General features: G+C 36.5%; 1 protein-coding gene across 8 annotated transcripts in view; it reads right to left on the bottom strand.

The window, feature by feature from the left end:
• The window catches only part of DNTT (DNA nucleotidylexotransferase), a 151,795-nt gene that overhangs the window by 56,346 nt on the left and 81,659 nt on the right, over positions 1-13,790 (bottom strand). For 7 of the 8 annotated variants that reach the window (XM_071812024.1, XM_071812022.1, XM_071812029.1 and 4 more), the window contains 5 exons: positions 13,262-13,432; positions 11,950-12,021; positions 11,419-11,511; positions 8,580-8,703; positions 7,123-7,255 (listed from right to left, as the gene is read on the bottom strand). In XM_071812024.1, the coding sequence (XP_071668125.1) occupies positions 7,123-7,255; positions 8,580-8,703; positions 11,419-11,511; positions 11,950-12,021; positions 13,262-13,432 (593 nt within the window). The remainder of the gene's footprint in view (positions 1-7,122; positions 7,256-8,579; positions 8,704-11,418; positions 11,512-11,949; positions 12,022-13,261; positions 13,433-13,790) is intronic. The other variant, XM_071812027.1, reaches the window with a different exon arrangement.

The raw sequence follows: 13,790 nt of genomic DNA, 5'->3' as shown, positions 1-13,790 counted from the left end.
CTTCAGTATATGCTAAGATCTTGTGAAGTTTAATATTCTTCATACATTCTACCTCACATCCTCTCATCTATGAACACATCTCAATACAGTCAGATAACTGTGATTCCAGATTCCTTATAGAAGTCTCATATCTGAAATTAAGTTGCCACAATAACATTAGTTATTAATCAGTGTGTGAGCCTGTAAAATAATCTCTGGAAGTGTTTTTTGTGCCAGCTTTTTCATTTTACTTTATTTCTGAAATGCAAAAGAGAGATATCTTTAAATTATTTTCTTGACACACAACTGGAAAGACCAGAGTCCTGTGCCATGTCATTCCTTTATGCATTCCTTTGCCTTGTAGGAAATGTCACTGCACATAGGAAAGAAACTTTTCCATTGTAACATACAAAAGAATGGTGGTGCTGCCTGACAAACACACTGTCCTTTGCTCTCTTCACTGCTTTTCTATTAGCAATACTTATCTTCAAATGTTATAAAGCCTCAAATCCCGATTTTTAAAAGATAATATAAAATTTAAGCAAGGATATAGTGATCCACAATTAGGCTCATGTTAGAACAGAATTCAATAAGGAGAGTCTGAGACAAAACTTCCCTGAAGACTGATGCAGGATGGGGGAATTATTAATAGCCTTCCACCAAGACAAATTCTACAAAACAGGCACTACTTATTCTGCTTGATGCATTGCCCAAGACACGGACACCTTCTCAAGAACTGCAATATGAAAACCTATCACGAACGAAGTGTCTCCTTAGTTTATTTCACTCTATGTTAACACAAAGATGGGAGAAGCTTACAAAGGAAATCTCTTTTGAGAAATTCAGAACTAAAACCATGATATCAATATGATACCTAGGTAATTTCTAAAAAATAAGTTACTATTAATATATCATCAATACACAGTCAGTGTTCATATCACAGCAAAACAATCTGCTGCTGCAGAGTTAAGGGAAACTGTTTGAGTGTACTACATGAAACATGAGAAAACTTAAACCTAATTCGTAAATCATTTGTGAATCATACAGAGAAAGCACACAGAAAGCTAACAGCTATACTGGAAATGCAGTTAATGAACATGATGATCTATTCTCATTACTGTATTTAATTCTTATTCCAGATCCTTTTCTGAACTTCTCCAGTCAAATTTAGTTTTTGTGGGGGTCTGTATTGATATATGAATAACCAGCAAAGAGACTGAAGCCATAAATTACATATATTATACAATGCTTCCTTTTTTGCTCTTAGAAAGCCCTTAATCTAGATCATCTCTTGTGGCAAAACCAAATATCAGCGGCTAAATCAAGTTAGCAGAAATCCAAGATCTGGCAAAATGTGGTGATTATGACTCAGACCATGACAACCTTTTCTTGAAGTCACTGTGAAGCCATGTCATAACACGGAGATAAAGCAGAAAGCAGGAAAACTACTCCAGTTTCACTGCCATGAAACCTAATGTGAAGTTCTCTGTCTACTTGCCATTATTAACAATCCTGCAACAATGCTAATCACAGAATCACATAGAATCACGGCATGCTAGGGATTGGAAGGGACCTCAAAAGATGATCTATTCCAATCTCCCTGCTGGAGCAGGAACACCTAGATGAGGTTACACAGGAATGTGTCCAGGCGGGTTTCGAATGTCTACAGAAGAGGAGACTCCAAAGCCTCCCTGGGCAGCCTGTTCAGTGTCTGTCACCCACACTGTGAAGAGATTTCTTCTCATATTTAAGTGGAACCTCCTGTGTTCCAGTTTGCACACATCACCCCTTGTCTTAGCATTGTTTGTCACCGAGAAGAGCCTGGCTCCATCCTCGTGACACTCACCCTTTACATATTTATAAACATTAATAAGGTCACCCCTCAATCTCCTCCAAACTAAAGAGACCCAGCTCCCTCAGCCTTTCCTTGTAAGGGAGATGCTCCACTCCCTCTAATCATCTTCATGGCTCTGCGCTGGACTCTCCCCAGGAGTTCCCTGTCCTTCTGGAACTGAAAGGCCGAGAACTGGACACAATATTCCAGATGTGGTCTCACCAGGGCAGAGTAGAGGGGGAGGAGAACCTCTCTTGACCTACTAACCACCGGCCTTTTAACACACCCCAGGATGCCATTGGCCTTCTTGGCCACAAGGGCACAGTGCTGGCTCATGGTTGTCCTGCTGTCTACCAGGACCCCCAAGTCCCTCTTCCCTACACTGCTCTCTAAAAGGTTGTTCCTCAATTTATACTGGTACCTGGGGTTGTTCCTGCCCAGATGCAAGACTCTACACCTGCCCTTGTTATATTTCATTAAATTTTTCCCTACCCAACTCTCCAGCTTGTCCAGGTCTCATTGGATGGCAGCCCAGCCTTCCTGGCGTGTCAGCCACTCCTCACAGCTTGGTGTCACCAGCAAACTTGCTGATAGTACACTCTATTCCATCATCCAAATCACTGATGAATATATTGAATAGTACTGGTCCCAGTACTGACCCTTGAGGGACTCCCCTAGATACAGGCTTCCAACTGGACTCTGCCCCATTGACCTCAACTCTCTGGCTTCTTCCCTCCAGCCATTTCACAGTCCACCTCACTACCCGATCGTCCAGACCACACTTCCTCAGTTTAGCAGCAAGGATGCTGTGGGAGACTGTGTCAAGTGTTTTACTGAAATCAAGACAGACCACATCCACTGCTTTGCCATCATCTATCCACCTGGTTATGTCCTGATAAAAGGCTACGAGGTTTCCCCTTGGTGGAGCCATGTTGATTGTCCGTAATGACCGTCTTATAATAGCATTAGCACATTGCTAATAGATATCAAATTTTCAGTAACATGCAGTAATATATACAAGATGAGATAATGCTACTACTACTGAAAAACCTTTAATTCTCTCCATAGAATACAATTACATTTTTAATAAACAGGAACAAAACGACCAGGTCCTTAGTTTAACTCTCATTTAAAGTGATAATATACATAAGCCTAAACTACACTTCTAGCTTGGATATAGTTTGGACAAACACAGCATTAATCAGAGATGTCACACACTAAAAAAATGTTCCTTTTCTCCCCATCCCAGGGCCTCTCTTTAACCCAAGGCTGGAAGGGAAACTTCACCCTCAGTGGCTTTTGTAACTTGTAATATGAGTTGCTATTCTCCACCTCAGAATTTGTCTCACTAGTTTTAAGAAGAAAACAGTCTTAAATCTCAGCAATTCAAAATAAGAGAAGCTGAACAAAGAAAAGAAAGCCATACCAATTCCTGATTCAAGTAGACTGCATGGTAAATTCTATCTCTCTGATAACATTGTGCATGGTATGCTTCATATTGCATTATCAGCATCTTCAATACTTCCTTTTCTACAGCTGAGGTGATAGGCCTCACTAGACAGACAATCAAATGCATTCCACACTGCGTGGGTGTGATTTATTTCATAACTGCAATTGTTCTACTTCCATATTTCCATGCATTTCAGTGTTGTAATTTCTGTTTCAAAGTGACCCCGATAAGTGCCAGAAAAATATTTTTTAAAAATAGGAAAATTCTCCCAACCTCTCATATGAAAATATACCAACTGAATCTCAATGAATGTTTTACGGCAGCTATGTAAGTGTTTCTGTAAGGGAATCACAAAGAATAAACTCATCCAGATTTCATAAATTTATTCATTTATGTTCTTGAATGATTTCAAATTAGGGATATACTGAAGGGTTCCCATCATGGCTATTATTTGTTACTTTTAAGCCTTTATATTCCTTTGTGCATTCAGAGAGATTAAAAGAGACTTGCTTTCAACCAAACACACTATTATTCCCACTTTCAACCATGGAAACACAAGGAAAGATGTTTCATGAGCTATTGTTTTGTGAAGACAGGCAGAAAGATGAAAGAACCAGAAAGAATAAAGCATTAAGGAAGTAGCAGACATTGAAGACTGCTTCAGCAATATGACCCTTGCGCAGAGGTAAAGGAGAGAATTTGGGGGTTAACCTGAAACTACAAGATTTTAAAGCAAAAGAGGAAATAAACTGCATGCAACTGGTCAGAGAAACAGGTCTTGGTATGTTCTCAATAAGATTGTATCTGCTTTTCAAATTTTCACATCCTATTCTAACAACTTTTAGGTCTGGTATTTTGATTAAACCACATAGGTCCAAGGTAGTAATTTGATTTTTCATTTCCTGTCTATACTCTTTTTTCCCCCCTGAATCTTCTACCATTCTGAATTAGAAATACACAAACAGTAGCATCCAGTACTACATAATCTGCAAGAGACAACTCCTGGTGTAATGCCACAATCCTGCTTCCTCAACACAAGCAGAGATCAGCATCCTAACACAGTCTCCAGACTCAGCCAAACCTGTGCTCAAAACATCCTTGTCTCTTCTCTTCAAGACTCCATCATTTTCACTGTCCATTGCCCATCCTTCTCTTAGTTTTCCTGTTGCTCTCTAACATACAGCTGCCAGCCAAGTCTGTTCCTCCACTTCTGCTTGCAATTTGACTACTGACAGATTGATGTCCTGATGTTTTTTACTTTAGGTAATGGCTTCTCTTGTGTTCGCTCTTAACCCTTTGAACTGCTTTTTCATTTATACCTGAAACATGGTTTATCTACCACCATCCAGGATTACGGCTGCTATAAACACCAACTAGCATTAAGACTATTTCAAGAAGCAATACAGAAGATCGAAGGTGAAAACTAAATCAAACCACAGAGGAGTCCATGGACAAGTTTAATGGAAAAGGTCTAACAACTCATTAAATATGCCCAGCTAAGTTTGCTAAGTTTGGGAAAAATAATAATAGAACGTAAATTTCCTGTATTTCATCTCTATCTCATTGAATCCCCAGGGCTCCAGATCACTAATGGAAGTTCTGTTCCTGGTAATTCATTCAGTTTTCCCATGTAGTAGGTAAGGTTTATCAGACTCTGACTTTCAACTCTCCAATCAAATCTGGAGGAACACGACCAACTGCTTTTTTTTTTTCCAAATTATGAAACAAATATATAAAACAAGACAAATCTGGATCCTGTGGAATAATATATTATTCAGAGCAATCATGAGCTATTTTTTCTCATAAGTTAGTAGCATACAGGGTATAGAATATGGGGAATCAAGTCAAGTTGTTTGATTAAAAAAAATGTCCACTTTTTAAATTAAAATACATAATGATGAAAGAAACAAAAAATAATTTGTTAAATTAAAATAGGGAGCTAGTGAGCTTACACATACTGATGAATATTGCCACTATATGAGATAGGCAGAACTCTATTGCAGTTCAGTAATTAAAATATAGGCACCTAATAAAGGTACTTTGATCAATTTAATCAAGTTTTCTACAAATCCTACAATGCAGCACTTGTTTTCCATGAGGTGGTAAAATATCATTTAAGACTGACATTTTTAAACTTATTTTTTAATACATTCTCAGTATGTTTAGAGGCATGTATTTAATATACAGGATTTCTCACTGAAGGCATCATTAGATCATAGAATCATAGAATGGTTTGGGTTAGAAGAGACTTTAAAGGTAATCTGGTTCCAACCCCCCTGCCATGGGCACAGACACCTTCCACTAAAACAAGTTTGATACTTAAATAATTTTTCTTCTGGTTTGACACACACATTTAGAGATACAAAATCTTATTCTTAACAAAAAAGAGAATGGCTGTCATATCCCCCTGAAATAATAAGCAAAACAACAAGTTTAAATTTGATGTGTGACATTAATACTTTGCAAACAACTATGCTGCCAGCAAAGCTTACAAATATACCATGTCAGAAGAAACTGGAAATTTTCAATGTGATAACAGTTCTGTCCCTGAAACTTTCTGACCCATCTAGACATGTGCCAATCAGTTATATCCAAGTCACTAACACAACAAAGTCCCTGACTGATTTGCATCAGTCTGAACAAATTGCCATTACATGTATCCTTAACAAAGAGTCACAGAATGATGATACTTGAGGTTTTGAATATAAAATTTTATCTTATTCTCACACCTCTGGTCAAGGTTCATACTGGAACCCAGTGCTTCTCATTGACCACACTGTTTCACAGAAACCATGTATTAATAGCTGGTGGCTGCAAACATTCTTACAACACATAGGGGACATACATTAAATAATTATAAATATCATGAGGTGACACAAAGGTGATAAAATAGATTCATCACAATCACTGTGAATGTATATAGCAATTACAAATAATGTAAGGTCTTAATTTAGCACTGGAGTGATTCTATGCAGGCCATCTAGGCTCACAATAATAAATCACACAAGTGATTCATTAATTATTAACTTCATTCTGTCTTTTGCTATCATACCAGTTTTAGTTACATAAGAGTGACAGAGGACCTTACTAAGGTTTTTTTGGTTTATTGTGTATGACATGTACTGCAAGTAGTGATATAACAGAAGACTGAGTACAGAGCAAGGAACTTGATACTCCCAAAGACTATTCCCAGTCTCAGTATTTTGTTGTGTGGCTTTAGGAAAGCTCTCGAGTAAGTGCTGAAAGAATGAATTGTGTATGTCCTCAGCAACAGTTTCGTGTTTGGTTTTACAGAGCAAGACCAAAAGTGTTAGGAACAAAAATCACTCAGGAAAGAAATTCTGAGATCACCTTATCTATGCAGAGCTCATTGTATATTTGGTTCAGTTAGTGCTTTATATTCACTGGGGTCAGTGTTTACTGCAACGTATACTTCTAACACTACAAACTCTGCCTTAGCATATTTTCAATCTCATGTGGCCAAGTCCTCCAAAAACGGGAAACCAAACTACAATCACAAAACTGCCTTAAGTTTATTGTGTTTTTAAGTATGGCTTTACAATAGTCTAAGCCTTGGAATTTCAGATCCACTAAAAGAGGAAAAAAAAATATATGCTCAAGTATGGTATGTGATCTAAACATTTTTCCAGCAAGCTATTCTTAGGTAGATTGTGCTCTGAAAACGAAACAAAAAGGCAAAAGAACCCATTACAAAACAACAACAACAACAAAAACAAACAAACAAACACCACCACACCAAAAAACAGTCCCACTAAGGTGCTTTGACTTTTCCAAGAGACAAACAATTTTCTGTGTACCTGAATAAAACAGTCAAATGGAATAATTTGTTTTCACTCACCTCCTGAAACCACCAGTTATGGTAACTAAAGCATCTGGTAGAAAAGTATATACCGTATTCTTGACAATCATGCTTACTGCATCTGCTTCTGCCTTAGATACACAGCTAACAAGGTCCTCGTAGTAGAGAAACCCTGGAAATCAAAGGCAAAAAAATGCTGATCACTCTATGGTATTATCAAGATCTCAATAGTGTTACGTAAGCTCCATGTGAAATAACCGCCTCTCACCAGGAAGTTATACCACACAACTCGTACCATGCACAAAGGTACCGCATCTAATGACAGGAATTAAAAAATGCTCAATTTTGAACCTGAAACTATAGGTTTGTTTCAGGACATGTTGTCGGGAAAAATATACTTTGATCTAGTCTCTTCAGGGGTCTTTTCCTTCTTTCCCACCACTCCTGGAGTCAGTCTCCTGCCTTGCATGTGGGGAAACTGCAGGAAAGATACACAGCCTCTTATCTTTGTCCTTATAGTATACATGTGTTTTTGCCATTAGAATTTGTTACAAAATGTAGCAGCAGTTACAGTTTATAACAAGAAGGCAGTCAGGATAATTGCTCCACTTACTGAGAATTTGAGTATTTATAAATTACTCTGACTTCCCTACCAGCTCCCATCAATAGTGTTTCTGGACATACTGCTTTAAAAGGTTCTATTCCCAAAATGATGCGGTTTTATCTAAGTACAGGGCTCAGAGATATGTGAAATACCCCAGCTATCTTTATGTTTTATTAGAGAGCTTGTATCAAAAAAGCCCAGTCCTGCAGCTTGCTTCACATTTGGATATGACACGTAAAACAAAAAAGGACAGAGGAGCATGAATGTGGGCAAGTGGACCTAAAGGCTACCAAAGTGATGTAAAACACATGGGTTTAATGCAAAATTAAAGTTACATGATCTTTAAGGTCATGTTATATAATCTCCTTTTCTTCATGTAACCAATTCCTTTGTTTAAAATAATTCCTTTATTTGGGGAAATGGCACACACATAAGAGATATCTATGGGGAAGCAACATTATTCATTTGACCATGTTTAACACTTGTAAGTTACTATGTGCTAGGATTATGGAAGTAATTTTACAAGTATTTTATTAGAAATCCTTATTTATCAGACAGGTCCCCTCTGAAAAGTAGTTCTGGGCTTTCCTAATGTAATTTTTTTTGCGATCTGTGAAATAATGACCCATTAATAGTTTTGTATTCAAGAGCAGATTTCACTAGGTATCTGTGTAAGCAAATAAAAGAATATGCCTATTCATACGTTTTGAATGATACTATTGTCAATTAGGAGCTTTGTTAGTCCAAGTATTATTTTAACCTAATCATTTAATATTCACAACACAATGCAGCAAGAAAATGGATGTATAAATGAGCCTTGCCTCCTCCTCTGGTGCTGTTACCAAGTTCTCAGAGCACAGAGATACAAGTTTTTCTGAGACTTTCACCTTACCTGCCTTCTGCATTTTTGACAGCTTCACGGTCTTGTCAGCTTTTACCTCTTCCAGGGTTCGTAAACCCATTCTGTACCATTTTTCAGATGTCTTCACTCCCACTCCAAAGACTGAAGTAAATTGCTAAGGTCAGTAGAAGAACACACATTTCAGTGCTATTTTCTAAAGGAGCAATGAATTGCACTAACTAGCTGATGACAGAGATTTACAGGGAAAACACTGGGCAGAGTTTATCCTACACTGAAGATAAATTATATGTAATACAAACATACATATTCAGCTTCCTTTCTTTACATAGTTAAGTTGAACACACAAATGAACATGGGCAGTTCCTATAAAACTGAAATTTAAACAATAATATTGTAGCACTCCCAGCATCTTTATATGATTTAGTCGAATAGACATTTTCAACTAAGGTTTGAAATAAGGATAGTAGTCTTCATTTTTACTGCAAAGTTAAGAAATGAAAACAATAACATTAAGTAGCTGGATTACCTTACACTGACTTCATAGAATAAGAGGCATCTCAAGACTACCTTCCCAATTTGACTGACATTATGATTTCGTATTATATGCGCTACCAGCCCTCAGTTGTACACATGATGTTGGTGTGGCAGCATTTCCAAGAGTTGGGACCAGCAGGAACTCTGTGGCTCTTGAAATTCTGCACTGAGGGCACCGGGTCTCAATGGTATGTGGAAACAGACTGAAAGTACATAAATGTGTTCTTATACTGCATTCTATAAAACACATATGTTTGAGGGTCATGCCAAATATTATTTTCCAAAATTGGATTAAACTTGAAGTACATTTTTGTTAGCTTGCATATTATAAACTTTTGTACAATTTTTCAGTCTTCAGGTGAGCCAAGCTAAAATCCTACACACCTTATTTGGAGTACAGATTTCCCTATTTTTCCTACTGAAAAAAAAAAAAAAGTAGGCCCAAATCTACAATTTTCTGCAGTCTTAGTGTGGTTGTATTCCATTTTTTCCAAAGTAATTTTGTACACTGACTTACTCCCCAAGAAAGGATGTAAAACAAAAACATCACAGTTTTAAGCATTATTCAGTGGATCAATATTTCAGATGAAGAATGACATGAAAGCAGAAGGGAAAACTTTCATGCTTGCCCAAAAGCATGTTCCTTATGTTCAGTTTGTCAATACTGAAGCTCTCAATAGTTTCTTTGTACATTTATAGAATTCAATGAATAGCTGTGTAAGACATGAATAACTGTTGTTCTCCATTCAATCTACAACTTCTGCGTTCTAACCATGCTAGATTTATTTTGTGTTTTTCTAGTCAGATTAATTCCTTGGAAATAATTAAGGTAAAGAAAGAGAAAAATTAAAATCTTGGATAATATTAAATAGCAATTACTCTACATTTTGTATACAATGGATGAAATTACCTATTCTCTGTCTGAATCATGGGTGTTTATAAAAGAATGTCATTTTTTCAATACTTAGATTGTTATCTCATGATGTTTTTGCTAGCACTAAAAGATTTTCTAAAGCGTCTATTACTGCGTTTTAAATTATTCCAAGAGACTTAATTAATATTGGGATAGAGAACTAAAGAAAATTGATTCTATGCCACTGTCCAAATTTTTAGGAAAAAAAAAATACCACATATTTTTCTTTCCATATTAAGGTTCATTATTATACAGTTTATTTATAGATGTCAATTTATAGACACTGCTCGCAGTACAGTCTGAATGGCAGGTAGCCCATTTCTTCAATTGTGTATGCAAGCACTGTTCTTTTTCAGATGGTGAAAGTGAATTACATTAACTCGTTCCCTGCATTATCCACTTTTATAAAGTGGCAAAGTGGCAATGACATTTATGTACCCTACATCTAAACCACACACTGTATAATCTTTCAGTCATTTGACAACTGTGGTTGTGGGACCAGCAGCGATCTGGTCACGGTAAATGGGCTTAAAGTCACGGTAAGTGGGCTTAAAAGTCAAAAAAAAAAAAACAAAACAGATAAGGAACACAGGGTTCCACTTAAACATGAGAAGAAACTTCTTCACAGTGAGAGTAACAGACACTGGAACAGGCTGCCCAGGGAGGTTGTGGAGTCTCCTACTCTGGAGACATTCAAAACCCACCTGGACACATTCCTGTGTACCTCATCTGGGCTTTCCTGTTCCGGCAGGGGGATTGGACTGGATGATCTTTCCAGGTCCCTTCCAATCCCTGACATTCTGTGATTCTGTGAAGTGATTTTCAGCAGTCATCAGAAGCACACTAAACATTACAATTTAGGAATTCACTAATACGGGAGTCTTCTTGGCTTCCTTAGAAGCACATTAAAAATGTTGCCAAGAACTGCTACAGCCAATTTGGCCAAAATGTTGAGACTGTGCTCAGCTAACAAGAGAGCCACGTAAGTTTGTTGTAATTAGGCATAAGGCACATCTCATATAACCTGTTCCCTGTTAGGTTTTATTCTAATCTTAAAGAAATTTTCTTAAACACAGAAACATAAGATTTAATGGCTGATATTCAATCTTTATTACCATTAATAGGCAAGTCTGGTTCCTGAATCCTGCTGCACATGTAAAACTACACCTCTTCTCTGAGTATTGCTACAAGATGGCATCAAAATGGAAGAACCTTTCCATAGCTGAAGTAAAAGCAAATAATGTAGGGGAGATTTAAAAAGCTGCATTCCTTTTATTCACTGGTTCAAATTATTCTGAAGGCACAAAAAGTATATTTTTAGATATTAGAACTGCAGATAACATTGGAAAAACATTTTCCAGTACATATTTTTCCAGTGGAGGATTCACTGACAATTTAAGAAACAGGAAATGCAGTACTTACGTGTTTTAGATTCCCAGTAACTATGAAGAAGTGTGACCATGACTCCAAATCTACAATCTGCCTAACAAAGAAATATCTCCAGTCCTCCTCCGTCTGCCTTACACAAAAGAAATCTAAAATTGGTCTGAGTCATTGTCTTCAACTGGTATTTTCTTAATGCCAGAATAAGCTGGTATAGTGTTACAATGATAATCAGCCAAGGAAAAAAATAAACCAAACATTGGGTTAAAGTTATAGTGAAGAGTATGCATTACATTAGTTTTCAGGAAAGAAAGATTGTTTAGTTCAAGTTTAAGAGCAATTGTGTATGAATCACATTAATTAGAAAAATAACTGATTTCACCACTATTGCTTACTCTATCACAGTTTCTCTCTGCCTCTTTCTCTTTATGCAAGATCTTGCCTTTTTTTATACTTGATATTGGATGTTCCTTTATAATAAAATTGATGGTTATGTCTAAGCTATACTTAAACATATAAAAGAGGAAAATATATGCAATTTTAAACAACAGCAAACTTTAAAAGATTTACCTTAAATGATTTGTATCGTTCATCATTTAACACTTCTTTAGCTCTAGAACTCTCTCCTTCTTCAAGAATTTCCTAAACAAAGAAGAAGTTGCTTTAAAAAAAATAAATAAATAATCAAGATTACAGTAAGTTTTAGTAAAATAATCTAAAAGAAAGTCTTATCAACCTGTAGAAACATGAGGAGTATCCTTAGCAACCATATTGTTTTAGTCCATTAGGATCAAACTCTGCAATCCTTTTTGAGACAGAAAATTACTGAAGAATGAAGGAGAAATTGGAACCACAGAATAAATTTCACCGTAGTTATTTACTCATAAATTCACTCAAGGATGAAGTAAAAACTGGGACCATGGAATATATTTCACAGTACTTATTTACTCATAAATTTACAGCCAGAAAGCAGTTATTTATCATAAGCTATCAATGAGTTGTCCTGAAAATTCGATTTCATTATTTGGTTGAGTTTACTTCTCTTAGAAGGAAGAGCATTTTAAGAACAGAGATTTTTTTTTTCCCTGGAGTGTACAGTTCCTTCAGTCTTTCTGATAAAAAATAACAAACAAAAAAGCCTTCACCAATAAAACCCCCCAAAAAGAATTCCCAGTTCCAAGGTAGTAGATACAAAGAGCACTTCAGAGGCTACATTCTTAACTGGTGGGGCAAGGCAAACAAGGAGCCAGAGTGAAACCTGGCAGTGATCTCCCCAGGCAGCTGAGGGCCCTGGTCAGCTGCCTGCTGCAGTAACAGCACCCACGATGTAGGGTCCTGGAAAGGCTAAGGATTAAAGAAAAATGCAGGAAATAATCAAAGCTACAATAAGAATGTAAAGTTCATCCATCACCTAGATAAAAGGCTTTGCTATAACTCGAAGCAAGGTAGGATTTAACATTAAAGTACTAAATTATTTACCAGTTTTGCAAAAATAGTATTTCTAATAAAGCATTCAGGTGAGCAAAGTGATGTTGCCACGGGCAGAAGTCACGTGAACAAAACTATTAACAGTTAACCTGTCACATCCAAATCAGATTGAGACTTTTAAAATTTTGTACAAAGATGATACTGCATTATTTGTTAACTCGTATTTATTCATTAGCTACCTTGATTCCTAAAGAGTGGAGGTTCCGTGACAGAACCTTGTGTTACAACAGCTTTCCAGAAACCATTGTGTTCTTAGTAACGAGGATAATACAATGTTATTACAGGAAATGCAAAAGGTTGTGTAAACAAACACAGATATCAATGCTGTACTCTGTGACCTCTAAAAGCAGACCTGTAAAAGAATCAATTGGCAGAAAATTCAGAGGCATGTTACCTCAATGACATCTCTGACTCGGTCTCCCATGCAGGGCAACCCTTGTATATCTTTCATTCTGGTTACTGGAAATGGAAGAAATTTCAGCACAGAACCTGCCCTCAGAAATTCCAGGGAAAATATTTCATTTTCTTTGAACTCATAATTTTCAGCCATTATCTCAAAGGCATCCTGGAGAGAGGTAGGAAAAAACTTAAAGGTTAAGAAAAGCTTAAACTATTCAGTATACTCCTTAGAAAGGTTACTTCATAGGCTAATTCAAGAATGATTTATTTATAATAGGGAGAAAATATAGAGTTCATTAAAAATAGGCAAATAAAATTTAAAAAAAAAAAAAAACCACACAAACCACAAACAGCATAATTTTCTAACCACTTGAAATTTTCCAGGTATCATAAGAATTGTGTATTAGAGGCAAACGTGGGAAAATATTTTGATTCATAACAAAGCCAAACTTTAAAATCTTCTGTGAGATACACTTTCCATATTCTGTTCAGATCTAATAAATCAATGTGAAATAGTGCCATAA

This window comes from Patagioenas fasciata, chromosome 8, assembly GCF_037038585.1.
Source record: "Patagioenas fasciata isolate bPatFas1 chromosome 8, bPatFas1.hap1, whole genome shotgun sequence".
NCBI lineage: Eukaryota > Metazoa > Chordata > Aves > Columbiformes > Columbidae > Patagioenas > Patagioenas fasciata.
This window is presented reverse-complemented; position numbering and strand designations above follow the sequence as displayed.